This window comes from Mustela lutreola, chromosome 16, assembly GCF_030435805.1.
Source record: "Mustela lutreola isolate mMusLut2 chromosome 16, mMusLut2.pri, whole genome shotgun sequence".
NCBI classification, from domain to species: Eukaryota; Metazoa; Chordata; class Mammalia; order Carnivora; family Mustelidae; genus Mustela; species Mustela lutreola.
Genome location: NC_081305.1, coordinates 43,660,997 through 43,688,154, shown reverse-complemented (window position 1 = coordinate 43,688,154; position 27,158 = coordinate 43,660,997). Strand labels below are relative to the sequence as shown.

Here is a 27,158-nt window from a genome sequence, read left to right as displayed (position 1 = left end):
GATACCACTTCATCCCAATCAGATGGGCAAAAATAAAAAAGTGTATTTATATACTCCATTGGCAAGACTAGAAAAGGACTTTCAAATTGCTGATGAAGATGGAAAATAGTACAATTCATATAGGAGGGAATCAAGTAATGTCCATGTGTAGTCTCATGCATTTATCATAAGACCAGCAACCTTGCTTCTATCCCAAATATACACTGGTAAAATTACAAAATGTGGTATACACAAAGGAATTTTTAAAAAACACTATTTGTGGGGTGCCTGGATGGCTCAGTGGGTTAAGCTTCTGCCTTCGGCTCAGGTCATGATCCCAGGGTCCTGGGATCAAGCCCCACATCAGGCTCCCTGCTCAGCCTGCTTCTCCCTCTATCTCTGCCTCCTCTCTGCCTACTTGCGATTTATCTCTCTGTCAAATAAATAAATTTTTTTAAAACTCTTTATAAAATAAAAAAAAAAGACACTATTTGTAAATGCAACAAACTGGAAACAACCCAAATGACCAGCAAAAGACTGGCTGAATTAATTATATGAATATACAGTGGGATATTGTGTACCTCTGTTCTAGGGAGTGATCTTCAGGATATGTTAAATGAAAAATAGGTAAGTTCAAAATTATATGTAATTATGCTAATATTTGTGAAAGAAGAGAGGAATACAGTATATGCATGTACTTTCAACAAGAAATCTCAAGATGAAACAACAGTTAGGAGAGGGCAAGGATGAAAGATAGTTATCTTTGGTTATACCTTGATTTCTATTTTGACTTCAGACCCATGTAGATATTTTATTTTAAAAATTAAGTTGGGACAGTTGGCTCAGTTGGGTTAAGTGTCCCACTCTTGAGGTCAGCCCAGGGTTATGAGATCATGCCCTGTGTCATGCTCCACACTCAGTGGGGAGTCTGCTTGAGATTCTCTCTCTGCCCTTACCACCCCCCCCCATTCATGTGCTTTCCCTCTCTAAAATAAAATCTTTTTTAAAAAATGAAGTCAAATGGAAACAGCAAACCTATATATCAAAAACAATGAATTTGATTCCACATCATGCTATATTTATAGCCTTTCCTAGTCTTGTTAATAGTAATATTGGATTTTAGGTGAGTCCAAAATTAATTATGTAACTTAATTTCATTTTACATAACTTAATTTCAGGATTTTTTTTTAAAGAAAAACATAAACAAGTAAAATATCTTAATCTTTCATTTGAATTGGAAGTATGTATTTCTTACCTCTGTCTGCCAAAGGATTCAAAAGCTTTCATGACACAGAAGCAGTGAGCTCCCCAACTATCCAGACTGTAGTTTCCAAATTCTGTTTTCTATTAAAAAAAAAAAGAAGCAAGGTCTCCTTGAAGAAATGACGTAAGATAGGTCAAGGGGAAGAAATGTATATATGGTTATCATGAAACATCTTATTGTGCCTAAAAGTAATAAAGCTATCAAAGACCATAGGATCATCAACCAAAAGAAACTGACCAAAAATAGAATTTAAGCATCAAAAACTATTGCACTGGGTTGAAACCATGATTGTAGGTAAAACTTCCTAAATTCAAAATGAAAAAATGTGATAGAGCCCTTTATGGGGTTTGCCAGCATAGTAGTTCATTCTGAAATTTCAATAAGACACAGAGCCAAGCATTTATCATGATTTTTCTGTACAGGCTATAATCAAATAGAGGAAATTTTATTATAAAATAATAAGCTAATATATTCAGAAAGAATGACAGGATTAGAAAGTTAAATTTGGCATCCTTTAATAAAATAATGGATTTAGCAACAATCCATAATAAATGGGTGACTGGGAATTTCAAAAGGTAATCAGGTTGACAACACCTGAACTAGTTGGCCAATCTTAGCAAAAATAAATTAGAACAATATGGTATTAATATGCCTCCTAATACGATGCCATAGAAAGTAGAAAGTACTACTTAAGATATATTTCCCAACATTGAACCTGCATTATTTTAGCCTCTTGATCTAATTGTCAGTTGATAGGAAATAAAATGAATTTAAAAACCCTTTAAGTGGTATAGTGAAGATCACAATTGGCCAAATCAGAATGTGGAAAATTCTACAGGACAAGTAACTAAATTTCTTCAATAAATTAGTGTGATTGTAAGGAGGGAAAGAAAAGAAGAATTTCCTTTGGAAATTCTTTGGAAATCCCCTAGAACGTTCTTGGGTCCAGCCTTGAACAGATAACTGAATAGATATTTTAAGGAAGTCATGAAAAATTGAACATGGATTGGGTATTAGATATTAAGTAATTTTGTTAATGTGGTTGGATGTGGTAAAGAGAGTGCAGTTATTTCAAATGGAGATCTTTATTTGCCAGACATATTAAAGGGTTTGTGAGTGAAATGATATGATTTGCATTTAGATACTCCAGAAAAAATTAGGGGATGGAGTAAAAGAAGAAGGAGGAGGGGGGGGGAGGAGTGGGAGAGGAGGAAGTGAGGGGGAGAAGAATGACAGCAAAGTATCAATAGTTGTCTATACTCTTTTCTTTTAGTGCATGTTTTAAATTGCTCATAATTTTTTTAAAAAAAACTTTTAAAATAACTACCCTCTCCCAAAAGGGAATATGCATAGTCATTGCAGTGGTTATTCCTCTTCTCTAGTCATAGTTCCACTCTAGTTTAAGCTACAATATATATTTTATCTTTAATCACCATCAAAAGACCTTATGTAAATCAGGATCAAGAAAGAGGGAAAGGGAGGAAATATGCACACACACACACACACACTCATACACACTCATACACACAATCAGGGAAGAAAGAATGTAGAGCTACTGTAGTTCTTTTAACAAGTCTTGAGATTGTAATCAGTATTTAATACTTCCTTCAGATATTTGTTTCATGTTTTCTTCCTTAAAAGCATCTCAGATTGTATTCCCTCTCTGTTCAACATTTTGTTATGAAAATTTCAAACATACAGAAAAGCCAAAAGATGTTTGGGGTGCCTGGGTGGCTCAGTGGGTTAAGCAACTGCCTTTGGCTCAGGTTATGATCCCAGGGTCCTGAGATGGAGCCCCACATTGGGGTCCTTCCTCAGTTGGGAGCCTACTGTTCCTCCTGCTTTTGCTTGCTCTCTGTCTCTGTATCTCCCTCTGTGTGTCAAATAAATAAATAAAATCTTTTTTTAAAAAAGTGTTTAAAACGTCTATACAGAAAACTATAAAAGCATATTGAGGGAAAATTAGAGACTTGGATAAAGTTAGCTGTATACCTCAATGTGTGGAAGAATCAATATTGTAGAGTTGCTAGTTATCAAACTAGAGATCAAGCAAACTCAATACAAAAATCACAACAGAAAAATTTTTAAACAACCAGCTGATTTAAAAGTTTATATGGAAATACAAAATGTCATAAACAAGCAAGACACTTGAATAAGAACAACGTGGGAGGACATTCAATATACACTAAAACATAAGTGTATAGATAATAATACAATACGGTATCATATATATGGATAAATAGACCAGTGAAACCAAACAGGATCTGAGAAATAGATCCATGCTTACAGGGGCACTTGAGATATTGAGGCAGAAATGCAGAGCTCGGGGGAATAAACACCTCTTCAGTAAATTGTTTTAGAACAACTGAGTATCCATTTAAGAATGCAATTGGGTGGGGCGCCTGGGTGGCTCAGTGGGTTGGGCCGCTGCCTTTGGCTCGGATCATGATCCCAGGGTCCTGGGATTGAGCCCCACGTCGGGCTCTCTGCTCAGCGGGGAGCCTGCTTCCTCCCCTCTCTCTCTGCCTGCCTCTCTGTCTGCTTGTGATCTCTGTCTGTCAAATAAATAAATAAAATCTTTAAAAAAAAAAAAAAGAATGCAATTGGGCAACTGTGAAATAATACAATAAAAATGTGTTCCAGATGGATTGATGACTTTACAACAAAAGACAAAAATAACATTTTTAGAAAACAGCTAAGACTATTTCATAAGAGAAAGTATTTTAAATATAACTATAAAGGAATAGTGTTCTCTATTTGCATTAAGTTCATTAATTCTGTTAATCAACAGTCAACTTTAAAAGAGTGAACAGTTGATTGCCACTGGCCAAGATGGAGAAATTGGCCAAATAACTAAAAAGTTATAGGTGAAACCATGGTTTTCAAAACACTGAACACCTTGAAGTGTCCAATTCCAGTGAAGGACAGTGATATCCGAAGATCATGAGGTTAGCCCTATGATTGCCCAGCTTATGAATGGGAGGGATAACCAGGCAGAGCCCAGTTGTTCCCTCTTGTTGATGATGGGATGATGAGGCCAATGAGGTCTGAGTTTACAGGACAGAACACCAAAGATGTCCTGAGATCAGCAGAAGATTTCCCTTAAGTTCAGCTAAATACTAATCAATACATTTATGTGAGGAAACTACCTGAAGCCAGGGGGATATCACCACCTGAAAGAATTGGAGGGAACAATTCTCAGAACTCACAGAGGTCCTGATGTAATTCCTGCTCCCAACAGTCAAAGTGGACAACCTGACCTCACATAATGAAGTAGAGTACTCAGAGGATTTTACCTTAATAGGGGAAAATTTGCCACAGACTAACCACTACTTTGATCCCACTTAACAATGCTTACAAGAAAACTCCAAAAGAATAAAACTTTCCAAATAACAATATTCCAAACAAAGATCAAGAATATTTTTAGGAATAGAAAAATATGCAGCACCTAATGGCAAAGTTTATTTCTGGCATCTAGGAAATAAGTATTGGACATTTAACATCCATTAATGAGAAGACATCCCCTAAGAAAAAGAGAAGAGGATTTCCTCAACCAATAAAGAGTATCTGAAAATTCTACAGCTAGCATCATACTTAATGCTGAAAGACCTAAGATCAGGAGAAAGAAAAAGATGTCTTGACTTCCACTAAGTATTGTACTGGAGGCTCTAGCCAGGGCAATAAAGAGGGGGAAAGCCTGGAGGGGGTATCCAGATTGGAAAGGAAGACCTATAACTATCTTTATTAACAAGTGAATGTCTATGGCATCTACAAATAAGCTACTAGTACTAATTGAGTTTAGTGAGGTTATTGGATACAGATTAATATACATAAATCAAATTTTCTTTTTGCTAGCAATGAACAATCTGAAACTTCAATTTCAAAAGAAACCAAGTGCCAGTTATGACACCACAGAGTGTGAAACACTGAGTGATAAACTTGGAAAAAGAAGGATACCAGAAAAGCTAAAAAGCACTGCCAAGAGAACTTAAAGAAGACCTAAATAAACAGAGATACACCATGTTTAGAGATTGGAATAGTCAATATTGTTATGATGTCAGTTCTTTCCAAATTGACACGTAGATTTGATAAAGTGCCAACCAGAATATCAAGAAGCATTTTGTTTTGTTTTGTTTTATGGAAACTGATTCATAGATATGCAAAGGATCTAGAAAAGCAAAACAATCTTGAAAAAGAACAAAATTGAAGGACATGGACTATCTAAGTTGAAGACATATTATGAAGTTAAAGTAATCAAAACTGTGTATTATGCCATCAAGATGGACAAATAGGTCAACAGAACACAGTCCAGAAATAGACACATACATATGTGGACGACTGACTTGTGACAAAGCAAAAAGGCAGTTTCGTGGGTTAAAGATAGTCTTTTCAACAAATAGTGCTGGATGAATTAGGTATGCATATGCAAAAAAATAACTTTGATTTATATGCCACACCATATAAAAAATAAGTAAAATGTAAAGCCTAAAACCACAAAACGTCCAGAACATTGGGTTAGGCAGAACTTTTTTTTTTTTTAAATGTTCTACTGAAAGTGTGATCCTTAAAGAACAAGTTGATAATAATTCATGAAAATTGAAAACTCTTCAATAGAAACCATTAAAATGAAAAGATTAGTCACCAACTGGGGGAAATAGTTTCCAATCATATCTGATAAAGGATTTGAACATAAAAATTTTTTAACTTAATAATAAAACAAATACCCTGATTTTTATTATATTTTATTTTTTTTAAAGATTTAATTTATTTATTTGACAGGCAGAGATCACAAGTAGGCAGAGAGGCAGGCAGAGAGAGAGAGGAGGAAGCAGAGAGGCAGGCAGAGAGAGAGAGGAGGAAGCAGGCTCCCTGCTGAGCAGAGAGCCCGATGCGGAACTCGATCCCAGGACCCTGAGATCATGACCTGAGCCTAAGGCAGTGGCTTAACCCACTGAGCCGCCCAGGCGCCCCTACCCTGATTTTTAAATGAGCAAAAGATTTGAACAGATATATAACTAAAGAACATATGCAGATGTCAAATAAGCACATGAAAAGATATTCAACATCATGCTATTACTGAAATGCAAATTACAGCAAAATAAGCTAATAGTATACACCGATGAGTATAGTTAGCATTTAAAAAGCTGACTATAGAGGCGCCTGGGTGGCTCAGTGGGTTAAAGCCTCTGCCTTCAGTTCAGGTCATGATCCCAGGGTCCTGGGATAGAGACCCACCTCAGGTTCTCTGCTCAGCGGGGAGCCTGCTTCCCTTCCTCTCTCTCTGCTGGCCTCTCTGCCTACTTGTGATCATTGTCTGTCAAATAAGTAAATAAAATCTTAAAAAAAAAATAAAAAGCTGATTATATCACATGTTGGCAAGAGTGAGGAGGAGCTGGATCTTATACACTGCCAGTGGGAATTTGAATGGTAAAACAGCTTTGGAAAATATATATACATACAAATACATACACACACACATGTGTATATATGTATATGTATATATATAAAATTAATTTAAAATTTAATTTAAATAAAATTTAATTTTTATTTTTTAAACAATAAATGTTTGGTAGAATTAACTTGTAAAGCCATCTGGTCCTGGCCTTTTGTTTGTTGGGAGTTTTTTTTGATTACTGATTCAATTTATTTGCTGGTTATCAGTCTTTTCAAGTTTTCTATTTCTTCCTGTTTCAGTTTTGGTAGTTTATGTGTTTCTAGGAATTTATCCATTTCTTCCAAGTTGTCCTATTTGTTGACCTATAGTTTTTCATAATAGTCTCTTGTAACTGTATTTCTGTGGGGTTTTTTGGTTGTTGTTGTTATTATTTCTCCTCTCTCATTTATGATTTTATTAGGCCCTTTCTGTTTTTAATAAGTCTAGTTAGGGGGTTATCAATTTTATTAATTTTTTCAGAGTCATCTTCTGGTTTTATCAATTTGTCCTTTTTTGTTTCCTCTAATCTTTATTATTTCCCTTCTGCTGACTTTAGGCTTCATTGGTTCTTCTTTTTCTAGCTCTTTTTGGCATAAGGTGGGGTAATTTATTTGAGATTTCTTTTCTTATTTCTTGAGGTAGGCCTGTATTACTACATAGGCTTCCTTCTTTTTTTTTTTTTTTTTTTTAGCATAATAGAATCCATTGTTTATGCACCACACCCAGTGCTCCATGCAATATGTGCCCTCCATACTATCCACCACCTGGCTTCCCCAACCTCCCACCCCCTGCCCCTTCAAAACCCTCAGATTGTTTTTCAGAGTCCATAGTCTCTCATGGTTCATCTCCCCTTCCGATTTCCGTCAACTCCCTTCTCCTTTCCATCTCCCCATGTCCTCCCTGTTATTTGTTATGCTCCACAAATAAGTGAAACCATATGATAATTGATTCTCTCTGCTTGACTTATTTCACTCAGCATAATCTCTTCCAGTCCCGTCCATGTTGCTACAAAAGTTGGATATTCATCCTTTCTGATGGTGGCATAATACTGCATAGTGTATATGGACCACATCTTCCTTACCCATTCGTCCGTTGAAGGGCATCTTGGTTCTTTCCACAGTTTGGCGACTGTGGCCATTGCTGCTATAAACATTGGGGGACAGATGGCCCTTCTTTTCACTACATCTGTATCTTTGGGGTAAATACCCAGTAGTGCAATTCATAGGCTTCCTTCTTAAGACCACTTTCATTGCATTCCAAAGGTTTGGGGCCATTGTGTTTTCATTTTCATTTATTTCCATGTATTTTTTTATTTTTTTCTTTGATTTCCTGGTTGATCCATTCATTGTTTGGTAGCATGTTTTTTAATTTCCATGTATTTGTGGTCTTTCCTAATTTTTTCTTGTGGTTGATTTCAGATTTCATAGCATTATGGTCAGAAATTATGCACGACATGATCTCAACCCTTTTTTATTTGTTGAGGCCTAATTTGTGACCTAGTATGTGATCTATTCTGGAGAATGTCCCACGTCCACTCAAAAATAATGTGTATTCTGTTACTTTAGGATGAAATGTTCTGAATATATCTGATACGTTCATCTGGTCCAGTGTGTCATTCAAAGCTGCTATTTCCTTGTTGAATTTCTGATTGGATGATCTCTCCATTGATGTAGGTGGGGTGTTAAGTGGGGATGCTTCAGGGACTGTCTCTGGTGTGTGCTGCATGCACTCTGTTGCTGTGTTTTGGCTGCTCTGTCCTTCAGGCCAGGCATCTGCAGAGGTTCTCCTTGCCTGCAGTGGGCAGTGTTTGGACCTTGTCCAGAGTGTGGCGAATTTTAATGAGATGTGCTCTGGTCTACCTGTTAAATGAGACCTGATGCTACTTCCAATAGAACTGATGCCTTGCAGAACTCTGTGGTCAGGAGACATGGTGTGGATGGCGTTTTCTGCTGGTATTCTGGGGAAGGGACTTGTACTGGGACTGAGGCACACTTTCCCAAGAAGGGCAGTACTGTCCAAGTGCAGGGACTTGGTATAAGCAGGTTAGTCAGCCAGTGTTGGGACTATGCTGTTTACTACAGGTCATTCTGTACTTATGCTGAGCAGTGGGGGAGAAAAATGGTGCTAGCCAGCTTTTTTGTCCCTGGAGAGAAGTCTCCATGCTTGCTGCTCTCAGAGAAGCACTCCCAGAAGAGCAAATAATATCCCTGCTGTGCATCCCAGGCATTTTTCAGGTCACACAGTCTGTCTCAGTGTTATTTGCCTGCCTTCTCTCCAGGAGCAGAGCAGTGCCCCCCTGGGTCTATCCCAGCCAAGCCTGCTGACTTTTAAAACTGCAAACTTTAGGAACATGGTGTAGGCAGGGGTTATGTTGGTCTTTGGAGGGAGGGTCTTGCTGCACTGGGCCAGATGCATCTTTGATCAAGAAGGGCAGTTGCACCAGAGTGCAGGGGTCTGGGATTTGGAGCAAGCAGGCTAGACAGCTAGTGATGGGGATAAGCTGCCCTGGTCAGGTAGCTCTCTGTGTTTTTGCTGAGGAGCAAGGGAGGGAAACATCACCTGCCAGCTCTTTGGTCCCTGGAGAGGCATCTCTGTGAATGCCATCTGTCACAGATGCACACCAAGAGCAATTACCTCCCCACCCCTCAGGTTCCTTAGACATGCCTCAAATCATGCCATCTTCATCCACGTTGTTTGTCTGCCTATTTTCCAGGAGTAGTACAGTGCCCTCAGGTCTCTAACCCAGCCAAGGTCACTGACCCTTAAAACTGGATTAACTTTTTTTGATAATAAAATGTACTTCTTTGTCTCTGGTAATTTTGTCTTAATGTCTAATTGATTTGATAGTATACCCACTCCAGTTCTGTTATGGTTGCTGTTTGCATGGTATATCTTTTTCTGTCCTTTCGTTTTAGTATTTAATATTTGAATCTAAAATGTATCTCCTGGGCACCTGGGTGGCTCAGTAGGTTAAGTCTCCGCCTTTGGCTCAGGTCGTGATCTCAGGGTCCTTGGATCGAGCCCTGCATCGGGCTCTCTACACAATGGGGAGCCTGCTTCCTCCTCTCTCTCTCTCTGCCTGCTTCTCTGCCTACTTGTGATCTCTCTCTTTCTCTGTTGAATAAATAAAATCTTTAAAAAAATAAAAATAAAATGTATCTCTTGTATCCAATATGTAGTTGAGTCATATTTTAAAATTCTCTGCCAGTCTCCATCTTTATCTGGGAACCCATTGGTACCCTTTCTTTCCCCAGGATGAAGTGGGCACCTATTAATTTTGCACACTCCCTCTGTGCTGACCTACAAATGGAGGTTTGCGGCATTTATCAGTTGAAGCCATTGTCTCTATTCTCCCGTAGGTGGATAGACTATGCCAGCCCTGTCAGAGCCCTGACACTAAGTCAAATACCAGTTTGTTGGGCAGCCATGGCAACATTGGGATGTTGGCCACATAGATGAACTCTTTTCTTCCCCATGGGGAAGCTGAGGGCTAGGATTTTTCAACTGTTTGCTCTGTGCTGAATAGAGTTAAGATCCACCAGCCCGACTCACCATCTTTATTTTCACCCAGTGATTAGATTTTACTGAACCTGTCAAAACTCCACAACTGGCACCAAAATCAGGAAATTTGAGGTAGAGGATGAGTAAATCATCCCCTTCTCTCCCCTGGGTGAAGCTTGTAGCCAGATGGTCTCTCACTGATCATATGGTATTACACCATATATCAGGACTCTGGTGGGAGGGATCCCATATTACTCTCTGGGTTTTGATGAGTCTGGCTTTGCATTCTCCCTGGGTGCAGAAGCCTTTCACTCAGTTCCTGGATTTCTCGCAAAGGGAATTTTCCCATGAATTGCTAAATTGCTGATGGTGGGGAAAGGGTCCAGGACAGCCAATTCTACCATCTTGCTGACATCTCATTTGCATATGTTGTATCCTGCTTTATGTTTGCCCACAGGTTACTGAGGTTCTTTTCTTTCAGTCTTTTTCTCCCTGCACTTCATTTTTCCAGGTATGTTTTCAAGTTTCATTGAATTTTTCTTTTCTCTGTGTTTAATCTCCAATAAAATTTTCTTCTCAGATATTTTTCTTTTCTAGAAATTCCATTTGGTATCCTCCATATCTGTCCTCATTATGTTGTGATTTTAAAAAATTCTTAAGCATACTGAGCATAAAAGCTTTTGTAATTTTATATTGATACCATTTCTCCTGACATTTCAGTTGGCCAACTGATTGATTTTTTTTTTCATAGTTTTGTGTTACTTTTTTTTTTCTTTTTTGCCTTCTTTATATAGATACTGGACATTGTGACATTCACATTTTTGAATGATGGCTATTGTTACATTTATTTTAGAGTGTTGAGCTCTGCTCTGTAGGCAGCTAGGTTACTTGCTTGATTCTTTTGAAACTTTAAAAAAGCAGTTTAGGACAGGTCTAAAGTGCTTTAGAGATAGCTGACCTCTACTCCTATTGTGTGACTCTTCTGGGCTATCTACTGAATGATATGGGTGATCATCTGGGTCAGAATTAGAGTATCTCTGCCCTGTGTCAGCTCTGGGCATTTTACAACTTGCAGCACTCTGATAATACTTTGCTCCATCTTGTAGAGTCACACCCTATACATGTAGTACTTAATATTTGGAAAGACTGAAGAGGAACTTTCACACATTTCTGAAATTCTCTGCACAGCTTCCTTCTCTCTGGAACCATTCTGCAACTTCCAGACACATCAATCTCTTTGATGTCCATCTTCTCAACACAGTCAGACCAGCATGCTCTGTCTGGGATAACTTTTCTCATTATTTAGAATGTGTCTCCAGGTAGAAAGTTGGTGCAATCATAGTGCTCACTTAATTTGTATCTCTTTTGTTGGGGATAACAGTCTCTGTTTAAATTGGTTATTCCATCATGGCTCCAAAGGAAGTCCTTATTTTTTCCTCCTGGTGATGGTATGGGGAATGAGCACTCTCATACATTAATGATGAGAATGTAAACTGACTATTTCAAAATTTGGCATAATCTTAAAACTCTAAAATGTACACATAATTTGACTTGTCTAATCTGTAGGAATATATTCTGCAGAAATAAAAACACAAATATGCAAGAATAAGCATATAAGGACATTTATTGCAGTGGTTTGCAGCAACAGAGAAATAACCTGAACACTCAGTTTGGGGGGAATAGGAAAGCTATATCATGGCATTGCTGTCACTATGTTCACGTTTTGTTCTGTTAGGCATTTTAAGTCAGAAAAGCAAGCGTATAAGAGACATACCAACAAAATGCAATGAGCAGATGTCTTTTAAATCCCGACTCAAATAAACCAATTATAATCATTAATATCTGAAAAATTACTAGATATTAAGTCCTTATCTGTTCAAGATACATACTGAAATATGTAGAGGGGAAATGCTAAAATATGCTGACTTGGCTTTAAAATATCCCAGTCAAAAACATTTGGAAGATTAACAAGAAAGGTAAAATAGGAGCGATTATTAAAAATATGTAATACTGTATGTTATCTATACTGGATTTAAAATTAAAAAATAAAAATGTGTGACAGGTACATGGCGTTCATTTTACTATCTTATTTTTGTTACGTTTGAAATGTTCTACAATAAAAAGTCAAAACAAAATAAAAGAAGTTACGGTGGATAGTTATCCCATTAAAACGTAACTATTTTTTAGACTCAAATGTAGACCATATTTGAGTATAGAAGGAAACATCACAAGATAAAAAACAAAGTTTTGACAGAAGATGGGTGGGAGATACTGAATGTGACTCTTTTTAATTTGCACTGTTCCTTTGGTATGGGGTAAACTTTGTTATGGAACTTTGTAAGGTGAATGTAATGACCTTTAAGAACTATATGCATGTAGGGGAAATAAAACTTAATTTTGAATGGGTGGGATGGTATCAATATAACTTAAAATAGCAACTAAGGCAGTGTACCAGTCACTTCTATTTGTCTTTATTAATTCTTTGATTAGTGTACATTCCTTTCCCTTCACCACTACCTCAACAGAGAAATCCTAAGTTTCAAAACAATTTATGAAATAAATAAAAAGTACTGAGATAATTAATATTCATTCAAGTTTCACATTAAACAATCTCATAACAACAGCATAAAGAATAAAAATCTAGGGGCGCCTGGGTGGCTCAGTGGGTTAAGCCGCTGCCTTCGGCTCGGGTCGTGATCTCAGGGTCCTGGGATCGAGTCCCGCATCGGGCTCTCTGCTCAGTAGGGAGCCTGCTTCCTTCCCTCTCTCTCTGCCTGCCTCTCAGTGTACTTGTAATTTCTCTCTGTCAAATAAATAAATAAAATCTTTAAAAAAAAAAAAAAGAATAAAAATCTAACTACATCAATCTAGATTGAGAGAACAGGGAAAGGGTTGTGAAAACTTGAGCTAGTGGGACTCTGTATAGTGTACTAATTGTAGAACAGAAAAGTACTACACCACCCACCAAATTTAGTTAACTGCCATCATGCCTTAAATTTCCTCTCATAATTATTCCTTTTGGTCAGCAATGGCTTTCTCAAAGTGTGCTCATAACCCAAAGATAGTAAGTATTTTGGAGAAAGCATTCATGGTCAGGACTGGGAAACAATGGGTTAAACAATGGTAATATTTTCTTTATTGCAGGTCTTCTCATAGCCTTTTAATTTGGCTTGTTCAAGTGGAATTCACTGGCCGGTAAGGGAATTCAGTTATACACTGCAGAATGCAATGAGACAAGCCCCTCTTCTCCAGTGGTATTTGGAGGTTATTATGTTTTGAACATATTTGGGGAGATTTTGACTCAGGGTATATTCTGCTAATATGCAAATATGTTACATGCCAGATGCAGACCAATGACTTACAATAAATGTAGCAAATAAAGTTTTAGTTACATTTCATTATTTACATTTTCTTTAAATTCAATGTGGTAATGATGCCATAGTTTGTCCAATCTCAGCAGGGAATGCATAACTGCATGAGCATCACGGTGGTTACTCTAATGATTAGGGGAGTTCTGATGGTTCTCAATTTTTTTATACGTTTAAAAATGGCAAATTAGCACTTGGATTATAATTTTTCTTAAGAGAGAGAAAGTGTGTGCATGCAGGGCTCAATCTCGTAACTCTAAGATCATGACCTGAGCCAAAATCAAGAGTCAGACACTCAACCGACTGAGCCACCCAGGGGGCCCTGGATTATAATTTTGTACAATAAACTATAAAAGCAGTGTCTTTCAGAGTGGGGATAATGAACAGTATTAAGTTGTGAATACAATGGAGTGGACTGTAGTGTTTATAACAGACAATATAATAGAAAACAGCAGAGCACATCACATGTAGAAAAGGTTAAGTATTGTTTGGGGAACTTCTGTTTCAATTACTCTATCAGTAGTTTTTATTTTACTATTACTATTATTATTTTATTTTCTTAATTATTATTTGTGTCCATTATGTACTAATGCATTGCATTATTTATATCATAGTATCTGTTTCTTGAAGTGTAGAAGGAAAACATAATCCATACTTTATGTTTAAAATCATTGCATGTGGGGTGCCTGGGTGGCTCAGTGGGTTAAAGCCTCTGCCTTTGGCTCAGGTCATGATCTCAGGGTCCTGGGATCGAGCACTATATCGGGCTCTCTGCTCAGCAGGGAGCCTGCTTCCTCCTCTCTCTCTGCCTGCCTCTCTGCTTACTTGTGATCTCTGTCTGTCAAATAAATAAATAAAATCTTTTTAAAAAAATGAAATAAAATCATTGCATGTAGGGGCACCTAGGTTGCTCAGCGGGTGAGGCATCTGCCCTTCAGCTCAGATCATGATCTCAAGTCCTGGGATCAAGCCCCATGTTGGGCTCCCTGCTTAGCAAGACTCTGCTTCTCTCTCTCCCTCTCCCCCTCCCCCTGCTCATGCTTTCTTTCTCTCTCAAATGCTTTCTCTCAAATGCTTTCTTTCTCTCTCCTTACATTATTTATTAAATGATTTTAAAATCATTTAAAAAATAAAATCATTGCATGCACAATCACATCTGCTAATTATTTACTTGTTTACTGGATTTAAAATGTTTTCTATTATTCTGAAATCTTTGAGAGCAATCAAGTAGATGGCTAAAGTTGAATTTAAACCTAATCAGGACATTTGTGGGGTTTTTTTTTGGGGGGGGGGAGGATTTTTATTTATTTATTTGACAGAGAGAGAGATCACAAATAGGCAAAAAGGCAGGCAGAGAAAGAGAGAGGGAAGCAGGCTCCCTGCCGAGCAGAGAGCCCGATGCGGGGCTCAATACCAGGACCCTGAGATCATGACCTGAGCTGAAGGCAGAGGCTTAACACACTGAGCCACCCCGGTGCCCCCTAATCAGGACATTTGAATGGGCTGAAAACACATTATCATTTTTCCCATTTAAAATAATGCAATGTAGACTCTGAAATTTGGGCCTCTGAAAATGTACTACTCAATATATTATCAGGAATGGATTAGATACAGATAATGAGAAAAAACTATAGTTGGTAAATTTTGATTTCTCATTTAAGACAGTAGTAAGTTACATAGTTTTTCTTCTTTTAGTAATTTTTTTAATTTTAATGGAGCTACTTGGCTATCATTTTCTTGATATATTATTTTCCCCTTAAAATATTAATTAGAAAATGTAAAATAACAACTTCTGCTTTTGGAATTTGCTTCAGAAAAATCAACTGTCCTTGATTTTATAAAAAAAGCTCTATAACCCTGAAGAAATTTCTTCTATAATTTGTTTGCAGTATTTATTATCTGATGCAGCAAAACTTATGAGCTCTAAAATGGAGAGCTTCCTGCCCTTATTATATTCTAAAGCTTCTGACATAGAATAAATTATCTGGTGTTCAAAAAGGGATAGATGGTAAAAACAAAACAAAAAGGGGTGTGCCTGGGTGGCTCAGTTGGTTAAGCACCTGCCTTTGGCTCAGGTCATGATCCCAGGGTCCTGGGATTGAGCCCCTCATCAGGCTCCGCCCTCAGCCACCCCCCAAACTCACTTGTGCACATGTGCTCTCTCTCTTTCTCTCAAATAAAATCTAAAGCAAAAACAAAAAACGAGATAGATAGTAATAAAATGCTTACATCTTTCTGTACTCAAAAATATTCTTACCATTTGACTTCTCTAATAGCACATAATAATGGCAATAATAGATACCTTCCATCAGGAGTTGCATACAATTAATCATTTATAATTTAATCAACGTGATATCATTACATTATTTTACACAAATAAACTGAGGTATAGAGAAGTTAAGTAACTTCTCCAATTGCACAGAAAATGGTGAAATAGAAATGGTGTTCAATAAAGGGTATACTTCAGCATTACATTCCAAGGTGTAGAGATTCTTAAAAATGTTTAATGGGTTCCAGAAGTTACTTCCGCATTCATTAATATAAGCTTTCTAAAAATTAATCGATTTTGAGCACAAGCAGAAGATGTTCTAAATTCATTATGAACATAACATGGGTCTCTGACATTCTAGAGTTGTTGAAGACATGGAAGCCTTTCTTTTCTTTTCTTTTCTTTTCTTTTCTTTTCTTTTCTTTTCTTTCCTTTCTTTCATTCTTTCTTTTTTTGGAAGCCTTTCTTATATTAAATCATATTCAAGGCTTTTTCAATTATGAAGCCTCATATGTTGAGTAAGTTGTGAATGACGTCTAAAGTCTTTACCACATTGAACACACACATAAGGTTTCTCACCAGTATGGATCCTTTGATGTAGAGTAAGTTCCGAGCCACGACTAAAGGCCTTCCCACATTCCTTACATCCATAAGGTTTCTCACCGGAATGAGTTCTTAGATGTTCAGTAAGATGTGAGCCACGAATAAAAGCCTTCCCACATTGCTTACATTCATAGGGTTTTTCACCTCTATGAATTCTCTGGTGTTCACTAAGTTGTGAGCCATAAATAAAAGCCTTGTCACATTCCTTACATTTGTAGGGTTTCTCACCTGTATGAATTCTCTGGTGATATGTAAGTTGTGTGGCACGAAAAAAGGTCTTCCCACATTCCTTACATTCATAATGCTTCTCACCATGAATTTTCTCATGTTGAGTAAGATATGCACCACGAATAAAAGCCTTTCCACACTCCTTACATTCAAAGGGTTTCTCACCTGTATGAATTCTCTGATGTTCACTAAGTTGTTTGCCACAAATAAAGGCCTTCCCACATTCTTTACATTTGTAGGGTTTTTCACCTGTATGAATTCTCTGATGTTGAGTAAGATTAGAATTAGAAATAAAGGCTTTTCCACATTCTTTGCATTTATAGGGTCTCTCACCTGTATGAACTCTCAGATGGTAAGTTAGTTGTGAGCCACGAAAAAAGGCCTTCCCACATTCCTTACATTCATAGGGTTTCTCACCAGTATGGATTCTCTGATGTTCATTAAGTTGGGAGGCACATAAAAAGGCCTTCCCACATTCTTTACATCTGTAAGGCTTTTCACCAGTATGAACTCTTTGATGATAAGTAAGGTGTGAACCAAGAATAAAGGCCTTTCCACATTCCTTACACTCATAGGGTTTCTCACCACTATGAATTCTCTGATGGTAAGCAAGCTGGGAGCCAAGAATAAAGGTCTTCCCACATTCCTTACATTCATAGGGTTTTTCACCACTATGAATTCTCTGATGGAGGGTATACTGTGAACAATAACTAAAGGCTTTTCCACATTTCTTACATTCATATGGTTTCTCTCCTGTATGAACTCTCTGATGTTCAGTGAGCTGTGAACCACGAATAAAAGCCTTCCCACATGCCTTACACTGGTAAGGTTTTTCATTAGTATGAATTTTCTGATGTTGAATCAGATCAGAACTACGACCAAAAGCCTTCCCACATTCCATACACTCATAAGGCTTTTCACTATTCTGAATCCTCTGATGTTGAATATAGGGTGGCTTTTTGCTGAAGGTCTTCCTATGTTTCTTAACTTCAGAGTGTTTTTCTTTATTATGACTTTTCTCATGTTGAGTAAGGCATGGCAAGTAGTTGAAAGCTTGTTCACATTCCTTACATTTGTACAATTTTTCCTTGGTAGGATTTATCTGAAGAGTAGGTGACATAGAATGGCTCTGAGTGGCTTTTTCACCATAGGTAATTTTCATGTGCATGTAAAGTCCTTCCTGACTTTTCTGTTGACCTTCAAACATTCCTTTGCCCTCCACTGTATCTCTAAGACCACTGTAATCAAGGTTATGGCTGATAGGTTTCCTCATATTCTCCCATTGCAGTGATTCCATTTCATAAGCTCCCTTTTCTGGAAATGACTTTTTGGTCTCACAACTGGATTCCAAGTCTAGAAGATAACAAGAAAGCAAATTCCTGCTGCTTCTGTTTACAAGGAGAAATGAAACTTCTAAAGTAAAAATGATAGATAAAGTAAAAGTTCTTATAAGAATATAATGGCTGAAACAGTGCTGAAAGATTTTGTGCAATTAAAATAAAAGGTACAAGGAGGAAACATAGAATAAGGGGAGTTTATAAGGAAGAAAGTAATTATAGAAACATGAGTGTGTGGTGCTTAAACTTTGGAGTAGATTAGAATCCAACTAAGGGAGCTTATAAAATAACTGCAAAAACCATCCCCTGGAAACATTCGATCAAATGTCTGGGTAGATATCCAATCTATCAACAAGTCCTATTACCTCTCCTATTAAAAGTTTATCAAGTATCTGACCACATCCACTACTATCACCCAAGGCCAAGCCACCTGCCTCTCACTGTGATAGCCTCTTAACTGGTCTCTGTTCTTTGAACTTGGCCCCTACCTTCACACAGAAGCCAGAATTCTTTGAAAATATAATTCATATCATTACTCCCCTGCAAAAATCTTCTAAGAGTTTACATCTCAGAATAGTCCTTACTTATTATGGCCCACAAGACCTTACTCTACAAGAGTTTGCCCTTCTCTGATATTGTCTCTTACCACTCCTAATTATTCATTCTGTTCTCAGCACAATGGCTTTCTTGCTGTTCAAAAATGCCAAGCATATGCCTCTGTGTTTACCTTTTGGAATGCTCTTTCGCCAGATATCTGCTCTCTCACTTCCGTTTTCTTTCTTTTTTTTTTATTTATTTTCAGCATAACAGTATTCATTATTTTTGCACCACACCCAGTGCTCCATGCAACCCGTGCCTTCTATAATACCGACCACCTGGTACCTCAACCTCCCACTCCCCCGCCACTTCAAACCCCTCAGATTGTTTTTCACTTCAGTTTTCTGCTCAACTGTCACATTATCAAAACACCTAATATAGCATTGCACCTATATTACATTTATCACTAACAGATACATTATTTTTAAAGTTGGTGCCTTGTCTGTCTCCCCCATGCTTAGTCAAAGCAATGACTTTGCTTCACTTTCTGCTTTACTTTTTGTGCCTAGAACCATTACTTGCACATTATTGACACTCAATATTTATCGACAACTTGAAAAATGCAAATTTCCCTTCAGAATCAATCTCCCCAGATGCTTCTGGTCTAGGAAAAAAATTTGAAAATACAGCTTAAAACCTTTCAGTGGTTTACCCCTTGTACTTCAAATAAAATCCAAATTCCTGTTCACGGCCTAAAAGCCTCTGCATGATCCATTCATTGATTACCTTTCTGACTTCATTTTGAACCATTACTATCTTCAGAAACAATGCTCTTACTGGCTTTATTAAAGTTCCTGGAACATATCAAATTCTTTCCCATTTCAGATTCTCACATGCTGTTCCATCTTCCAGAAATGCTCTCTGCATGGCCAATTCCTTTTTGTCAGTAATGTCCTAACTTAAATGGCTGCTCAGGAAGACTATCCCAGAAAACTCTACCTGGTCCGTGCTTTATCTTAATCTCTACACATCTACCTTATTCCTCATTCTTGTGTCAATTTTGCCAATTCTGGAATTGTATTTCATTTGTTTATGTTGATCTTCCTACTCCTCAAGCTTTGTAAGTGTAGAAAAAATATACCTGTTTTTAGCTATTCACCAGAACACAGAAAGCATACGCAGTATTTTCTTTCTCTCTTTACACATTTTTTTAGGTCTTCCTTCCCAGTACATTCAACTCAAGGTCAAATGTTCTCATATCTCCCAGAAAAGCATTTCCACAATATTCTAAAAATACTGACAAGTTAACACAGTAAAGGAAATTTTAAGACATTCTGAATAAAGACGAGTAGGTATAACTTTTAAATGTAGAACGCTATCCAATAGGACTGGAGCGTGAGGCACAGTCTCTGATGACACTGCACATAGGCTGTAGAATGTAACAGAGGATGGTACTAAGAGCAAAAAATCAACATAAACCAGCAAAATCAAGTTTAAACAGTCTTTAGAAATGAATCAGAGGGGCGCCTGGGTGACACAGTTACTTAAACATCTGACTCTTGATTTCAGCTCAGGTCATGATCTCAGGGTTGTGAGATGGAGCCTCACATTGGGCTCTGCTGGGCATGGACCCTGCTTAAGATTCTCTCTCCCTCTTCCTCTGCCCCTCCCCACTCTAAAATTCTTCTTAAAAAAAGAAATGAGTCAGAAATCCAAGGAGCATGCTTTTGCTAAAAAGCAGAAAGAAATTATAAACAAAAACAGAAATCCTCACGCAGCTCAGTTTAACATCAACTCATGTCAGCAAAATGTACTGGGATGAGAGTATCTGGGTTTTACTATGTTTTTGAAAGAGAAGCATAATATGGCTTACAAAAACCACATACCACCAGGAAAGAACCCAACTGGAATATGGTGATTAATGGAACAGTGTAAGGGATCAAACAAATCCAGTTTAGAACCAAGTGCTCTCCAAGTTATAATAACATGATTAAACAGTTCTTTTTGTTGTATTAAATAAATGGAAGAAACAAAAAAAGTGCATAAGAAGTGATGACAAAATGGAATCTGAAAAGCAGGAGTTTGGGAGACCTCTTTCATTCTTGCCCCCCTCAACTCCTGCTGAACTGATCTACTAAATTGCCCTTGAATCTGTTTCCTTATCCCCAGTGCCACTACCAGCACTCTGAGGAAGCCTAGGGCACCTCCTATTTGAAGCAGAACAATAACCCACTCCTCCATCATGTCCTGAGACCCTTTCTTCTAATCTCCAACTGGCAGTCAAGAGTGATGTAAATTAAGTATGTAAATTGCATTGTTTCACTGTCCTACTCAAGATTCTTCATTAGCTTGCAAATGCTTCGGGGACAAAATTCGAAAATAAGAAATACATGTTATATTATGATCCAATACATAAACATAAAACAAATAGGTCATGAAATTATCTTTGCTACAGGGATGCATTCTGATACTTTTTTAAATGTTCTCTTCTGTGTTATTTTCTTTAAGAAACAAAACAAAACCAAAAAAATAAAAATAAATGCTGCTCATAACCCACCAAGTCATTTTTTTAAAGATTTGTTTATGTATTTGAGAGAGAGAGAGAGAACGCATGCAAGTGCAGAGGAAGATGGAGAGAATACTCAAGCAGACTCTCCAGTGATATGGCTCCATCCCAGGACCTCAAGATAATGACCAGAGCCAAAATCAAGAGTTAGATGCACCAACTGAGCCACCTGAAAACCTCCACTGAGTCATTTTTAGAAACCCTAGAAGGTTCTTTCTGGCCTAGACCCTGTCAGACTCTCCAAACTCACACCTGGCACATGTCCTGCACTAGGCTCCAACTACAAGGGCCTTCTCTGGATACCTCATATTACACCAAGCTCCATCCTCCTGTGGCCTTCAGGACACTGTTGCCTCTGCCAAGAATGCTCTTCCCTCTATCCTCAGCCTCCCCACCTGCTTTTTACATCCTTTCAGGGCTCCCCTGAAACTTCATGTCCCTTTGCTATTCCTGAAAAGCTGTCCCCAGTCACAGACTCCAGCAATGCTACACCTGTATTTCTCTCTAATATCAAATACACACATAACAGACCTTGCTACCTCCAATTATGGCAAGATCTCCAAAATCTCAATTTTGAGTAACGATCCTTTCTGATTGCTACCACCCATATTTCCAGATCACTTACTCTTGTACCATCTCTCCAATATTCATCTCCATCTTAAAGACTCTTCCTTGAAATTAAAAAAGAACAACCTCTCCTTTGATTCTGTGGTTCACCTTGCAGCTCTTTTTCATTTACTGTACTCCTTCCTGGTAAAACTTCTCAAAAGAAATGTCTGTATTTCCTGTCAATACTTTTCTTCCCCTTTCTCTCCCACCCTCTTAACTAACATCTTTGCCATATTTCCTTCCAGGCTCTTTCCCTTGCACTTTTATGCAGTTGAAATACTACTACATATACAAACTCGAATAACACCTCACACTTATTTGTCCTAATTATCATAGCACTATTATTACAAACTTCTAATATGGGGTGCCTGAGTGGCTCAGTGGGTTAAGCCTCTGCCTTCAGCTCAGGTCATGATCTCAGGGTCCTGGGATGGAGCCAATGCATTTGGGTTCTCTGCTCAGCAGGAAGCCTGCCTCCGCTGCCTCTCTCTGACTGCCTCTCTGCCTACTTGTGATCTCTCTCTTTCTGTCAAATAAATAAAAGCTTTACAAAAAAAGTCTTTAAAAAAATTAATAAAAAACTTCTAATACATTTTAAAACTCTATTTATACTTTTGAGAATTCCTCAAATGGGCCCTCAACACTGCCTGGTGAGTTAAGTCACTGTCCCACAATAGTTTTTATTGTTGGCTTATTTCTTCCCTGTTCTCTTTGTAATCCTCTACAATCAAGTTGTTTTTCCTCTCATTTCCAAACCTACTCTGTCTGGGTCACCAGTACCCTTTGGCTTGCCAAATCCAGTAGCCAGGTCTCATCCTTCATCTTCCTTGACCTCATAGCAGTATCTGTCACTTGTGTTTGTCATCCCTCCTTGTGTTTGTCATTGGCTTCCAGCCCTCTGCCTTCCTGATTGCATCCTAGATCATAGGTTACTTATGTTACTTCTGAATTTCCTTTGCTAAATCATTTTCCTTTTCCCAGCTAAATGCTGGAATGCCCCATGGTTTAGTCCCTGGACTTCACCTTGACTTCCTTTTAGATCACTTCTCTCCATAATCTCATCTAACCCCATTATCCAGAGATTAACCCATATTTATCCCTCAGTCCTGACTATCATCCTGTAGGCTTTTAAATGCTTATCTAACTTCTCTATTAAGGACGTATACTGGCCATCTCAAATGCATTACTCTTTTTTTAAAAAAAGATTTTAGGGGCACCTGGGTGACTCAGTTGGTTGGATGACTGCTTTTGGCTCAGGTCATGATCCCAGACTCCCAGGATCGAGTCCAGCATTGGGCTCCCAGCTCCGCGGGCAGTCTGCTTCTCCCTCTGACCTTCTCCTCACTCATGCTCTCTCTCAAATAAATAAATAAAATCTTTAAAAATAAATAAATAAAATAAAAAGGATTTTATTTATTTATGTGAGAGAAAGACAGAGTGAGAGAGAGCATGAGAGGGGGGAAGGTCAGAGGGAGAAGAAGACTCCCCCTGGAGCTGGGAGCCCAAAGCAGGACTCAATCCTGAGACTCCAGGATCATGACCTGACCTGAAAGCCTAACCAACTGAGCCACCCAGGCGCCCCCCAAATGCATTACTCTTGACTTCCTTCTACAGGCTTCCAAACTCTGATGGCTTTTTATTTCCAATCCTTCAGCAAATCCTACTAATTGTACCATCAAATATAACCAGAATATAATCCATTCTCATCACCTTCACATATTAAACCCCATTCCAAGCCACTGTTATCTCTAATGTGGAATTCTGAACTAGCCCTCTAACTGGTCTTCCTGCTTTCATTCTTACCCTCATCCTACACAAGCACCCAGAGTGATCTTTAAACAAAGATCCCTTACTCCCTCCAACAGCTTCTTATGCTTAGAATAAAATCTTGTTCCTTGCAATGGCCTATGGCCTTACATGATCTGTTTTCTGTCTATTTCTCTGAATTCATCATTAATTTCCACTTTCACTCTCCTTGCTCTAACCACACTGACCTTCTTGCTGATCCTCAGATAAGTGAAGTACAGCATCTCCTCAGGACCTGTGCATTTCTGCACCATCTGCCTCAACACACACGTTTTGTTTTTTTTTTTCATGGGTAATTTCATTCAGGCCTCAGTTCAAAATTACCTCCTCTGGGAGATCGTCCCTGGTTATCCTAATCTAAGAACACAGCAAGCTCTCCACAAACATTGGCTGACTGGAAATACAAACCCAATTAAAAAAATAAGTAAGAGAATTATCTCTGGAAGAGACCAAAAGTAGCCCCCTCATTAAAACTAAAAGGGAAAACTATAAGATACCTAGGAATAAACGTAACCAAAGAGGCTAAGAATCTATACTCAGAAAACTATAAAGTACTCATGAAAGAAATTGAGGAAGACACAAAGAAATGGAAAAATGTTCCATGCTCCTGGATTGGAAGAACAAATATTAAGAAAATGTCTATGCTACCTACCTAAAGCAATCTACATATTTAATGCAATTCCTATCAAAATACCATCCATTTTTTTCAAAGAAATGGAACAAATAACCCTAAAATTTATATGGAACCAGAAAAGACCTCGAATAGCCAAAGAAATATTGAAAAAGAAAGCCAAAGTTGGTGGCATCACAATTCTGGATATCAAGCTCTATTACAAAGCTGTCATCATCAAGACAGCATGGTACTGGCACAAAAACAGACAAATAGATCAATGGAACAGAATAGAGAGCCCAGAAATAGACCCTCAACTCTATGGTCAACTAATCTTCGACAAAGCAGGAAAGAATGTCCAATGGAAAAAAGACAGCCTCTTCAAAAAATGGTGTTGGGAATATTGGACAGTAACATGCAGAAAAATGAAACTGGACCATTTCCTTACACCACACACGAAAACAGACTCAAAATGGATAAAGGACCTCAATGTGAGAAAGGAATCCATCAAAATCCTTGAGGAGAACACAGGCAGCAACCTCTTCGACCTCAGCCGCAGCAACATCTTCCTAGGAACATCGCCAAAGGCAAGGGAAGCAAGGACAAAAATGAACTATGGGGATTTCATCAAGATGAAAAGCTTTTGTACAGCAAAGGAAACAGTTAATAAAACCAAAAGACAACTGACAGAATGGGAGAAGATATTTGCAAACGACTTATCAGTTAAAGGGCTAATATCCAAAATCTATAAAGAACTTAGCAAACTCAACACCCAAAGAACAAATAATCCAATCAAGAGAGCACTGGGTGTGGTGCAAAAATAATGAATACTGTTATGCTGAAACTAAAAAATAAATTTAAAATAAATAAAAAAATAAATAAATAAATGGGAAAAAAGGAAAGAAAGAGAGAAAGAAAGAAAGAAAGAAATGGGCAGAAGACATGAACAGACATTTCTGCAAAGAAGACATCCAGATGGCCAACAGACACATGAAAAAGTGCTCCACATCACTCGGCATCAGGGAAATACAAATCAAAACCATAATGAGATATCACCTCACACCAGTCAGAATGGCTAAAATTAACAAGTCAGAAAATGACAGATGCTGGCAAGGATGTGGAGAAAGGGGAACCCCCCTACATTGTTGGTGGGAATGCAAGCTGGTGGAACCACTCTGGAAAACAGCTTGGAGGTTCCTCAAAATGTTGAAAATAGAACTACCCTATGACCTAGCAATTGCACTACTGGGTATTTACCCTAAAGATACAAACCTAGTGATCCGAAGGGGCATGTGCACCCAAATGTTTATAGCAGCAATGTCCACAATAGCCAAACTATGGAAAGAACCTAGATGTCCATCAACAGATGACTGGATAAAGAAGAGTGGTATATATATACAATGGAATACTATGCAGCCATCAAAAGAAATGAAATCTTGCCATTTGTGATGACGTGGATGGAACTAGAGGGTATTATGCTTAGCTAAATAAGTCAATTGGAGAAAGACAACTATCATATGATCTCCCTGATATGAGGAAGTGGAGATGCAACATGGAGGGTTAAGGGGGTAGGAGAAGAACTAATGAAACAAGATGGGATTGGGAAGGGGGCACCTGGTTGCCTCAGTGGGTTAAGCCACTGCCTTCGGCTCAGGTCATGATCTCAGGGTCGTGGGATCGAGTCCCGCATCGGGCTCTCTGCTCGGCAGGGAGCCTGCTTCCCTCTCTCTCTCTGCCTGCCTCTCCATCTACTTGTGATTTCTCTCTGTCAAATAAATACATAAAATCTTTAAAAAAAAAAAAAAAAAAGATGGGATTGGGAGGGAGACAAACCATAAGTGACTCTTAATCTCAGAAAACAAACTGAGGGTTGCTGGGGGGCGGGGGGTTTGGAAGGGGGGTGGGGATATGGGCATTGGGGAGGGTATGTGCTATGGTGAGTGCTGTGAAATGTGTAAACCTGGCAATTCACAGACCTGTACCCCTGGGGATAAAAATACATTATATGCTTATTTAAAAAAAAAAAAGAACATGAAAAAAAGAAACCTAAAAGGGAAAGGGGCTCCTGGGTGGCTCAGTGGATTAAGCCGCTGCCTTTGGCTCGGGTCATGATTTCAGGGTCCTGGGATCGAGCCCCACGTCGGGCTCTCTGCTCAACAAGGAACCTGCTTCCCCCGCTCTCTCTGCCTGACTCTCTGCCACTTGTGATCTCCCTCTCTGTCAAATAAATAAATAAAATCTTTAAAAAAAAAACCCTAAAGGGGGAAATAATTAAAGGGGAATATGAGAGAGGAAGAGTGGTAAATGTGAGTTGGAAAGGAAGTTCCTTTGGAAACTCATACTGATATCACTTTCCTGCTGGGACCTTAGACTTCTTTCCACAGGCCTTTGAAGAGAGCTTCACACAAACATCTCGAAGCGCGGCCACCTCACAGACCAGCTGTCTTATTGTCAGCAAGAGCTGCTCCTACGTGACTAGCTCTTATCCACCTGAGCTCCTTCTTCTTATCATGGCTCTCATCACCATCCAGGGGTCCTTCCCTTGCTCCAATAAGGAAAGCACATCTGGTTTAGGGATCGAACATCCAGCTTAAAAGAAAAGAAATGTGATATGGTCATGGCATAGGAGTCCCAGATTCAAATCCAGGCCATTGGTCATCAAAGAGAGACACCGAAGGAAGTGACAGAGGACAACATGAAGATCTGAAGGATAAAAAACAAGAAGGCACACAGTGGAGCTGTTGACTTCTGTTGGTTAGGATGCAAGGGGAAGTTATTCAAAGAACAAATGTGTCTTAAAGTGATCAGCAGAAAGGAGGAGAAGAGACAAAAGCAGGGAAGGAATGTGTCTTGTTTTGTAGAATCCACAGTTCCAGTTCCAGCCAAGGAGACACCTAAGTAGGTGTTTTACCTGAGAGCCCCTTACTAAGTGTGTCCAGCCAGATAGCCCCTCGCATGAGTCAGTTTGAGCTGGAAGGGAGCTAAGGACCTGTACAGAAGCCTTAGCTGAGCTGACCTGAAGTTACCTTTAGCCCGCTGTAATACTA

The 27,158-nt window shown here is 38.4% G+C and overlaps 1 protein-coding gene across 2 annotated transcripts in view; it reads right to left on the bottom strand.

Moving 5' to 3' along the window:
* LOC131817813 (zinc finger protein 345) overlaps window positions 1-27,158 on the bottom strand; it is a 91,671-nt gene that overhangs the window by 52,952 nt on the left and 11,561 nt on the right. Inside the window, exon 4 of one of the 2 annotated variants that reach the window (XM_059151487.1) lies at window positions 16,322-17,999. In XM_059151487.1, coding sequence (XP_059007470.1) covers window positions 16,322-17,999 — 1,678 coding nt within the window. Of the gene's footprint in view, window positions 1-12,987; window positions 18,000-27,158 lie in introns of those variants that run through there. The other variant, XM_059151485.1, reaches the window with a different exon arrangement.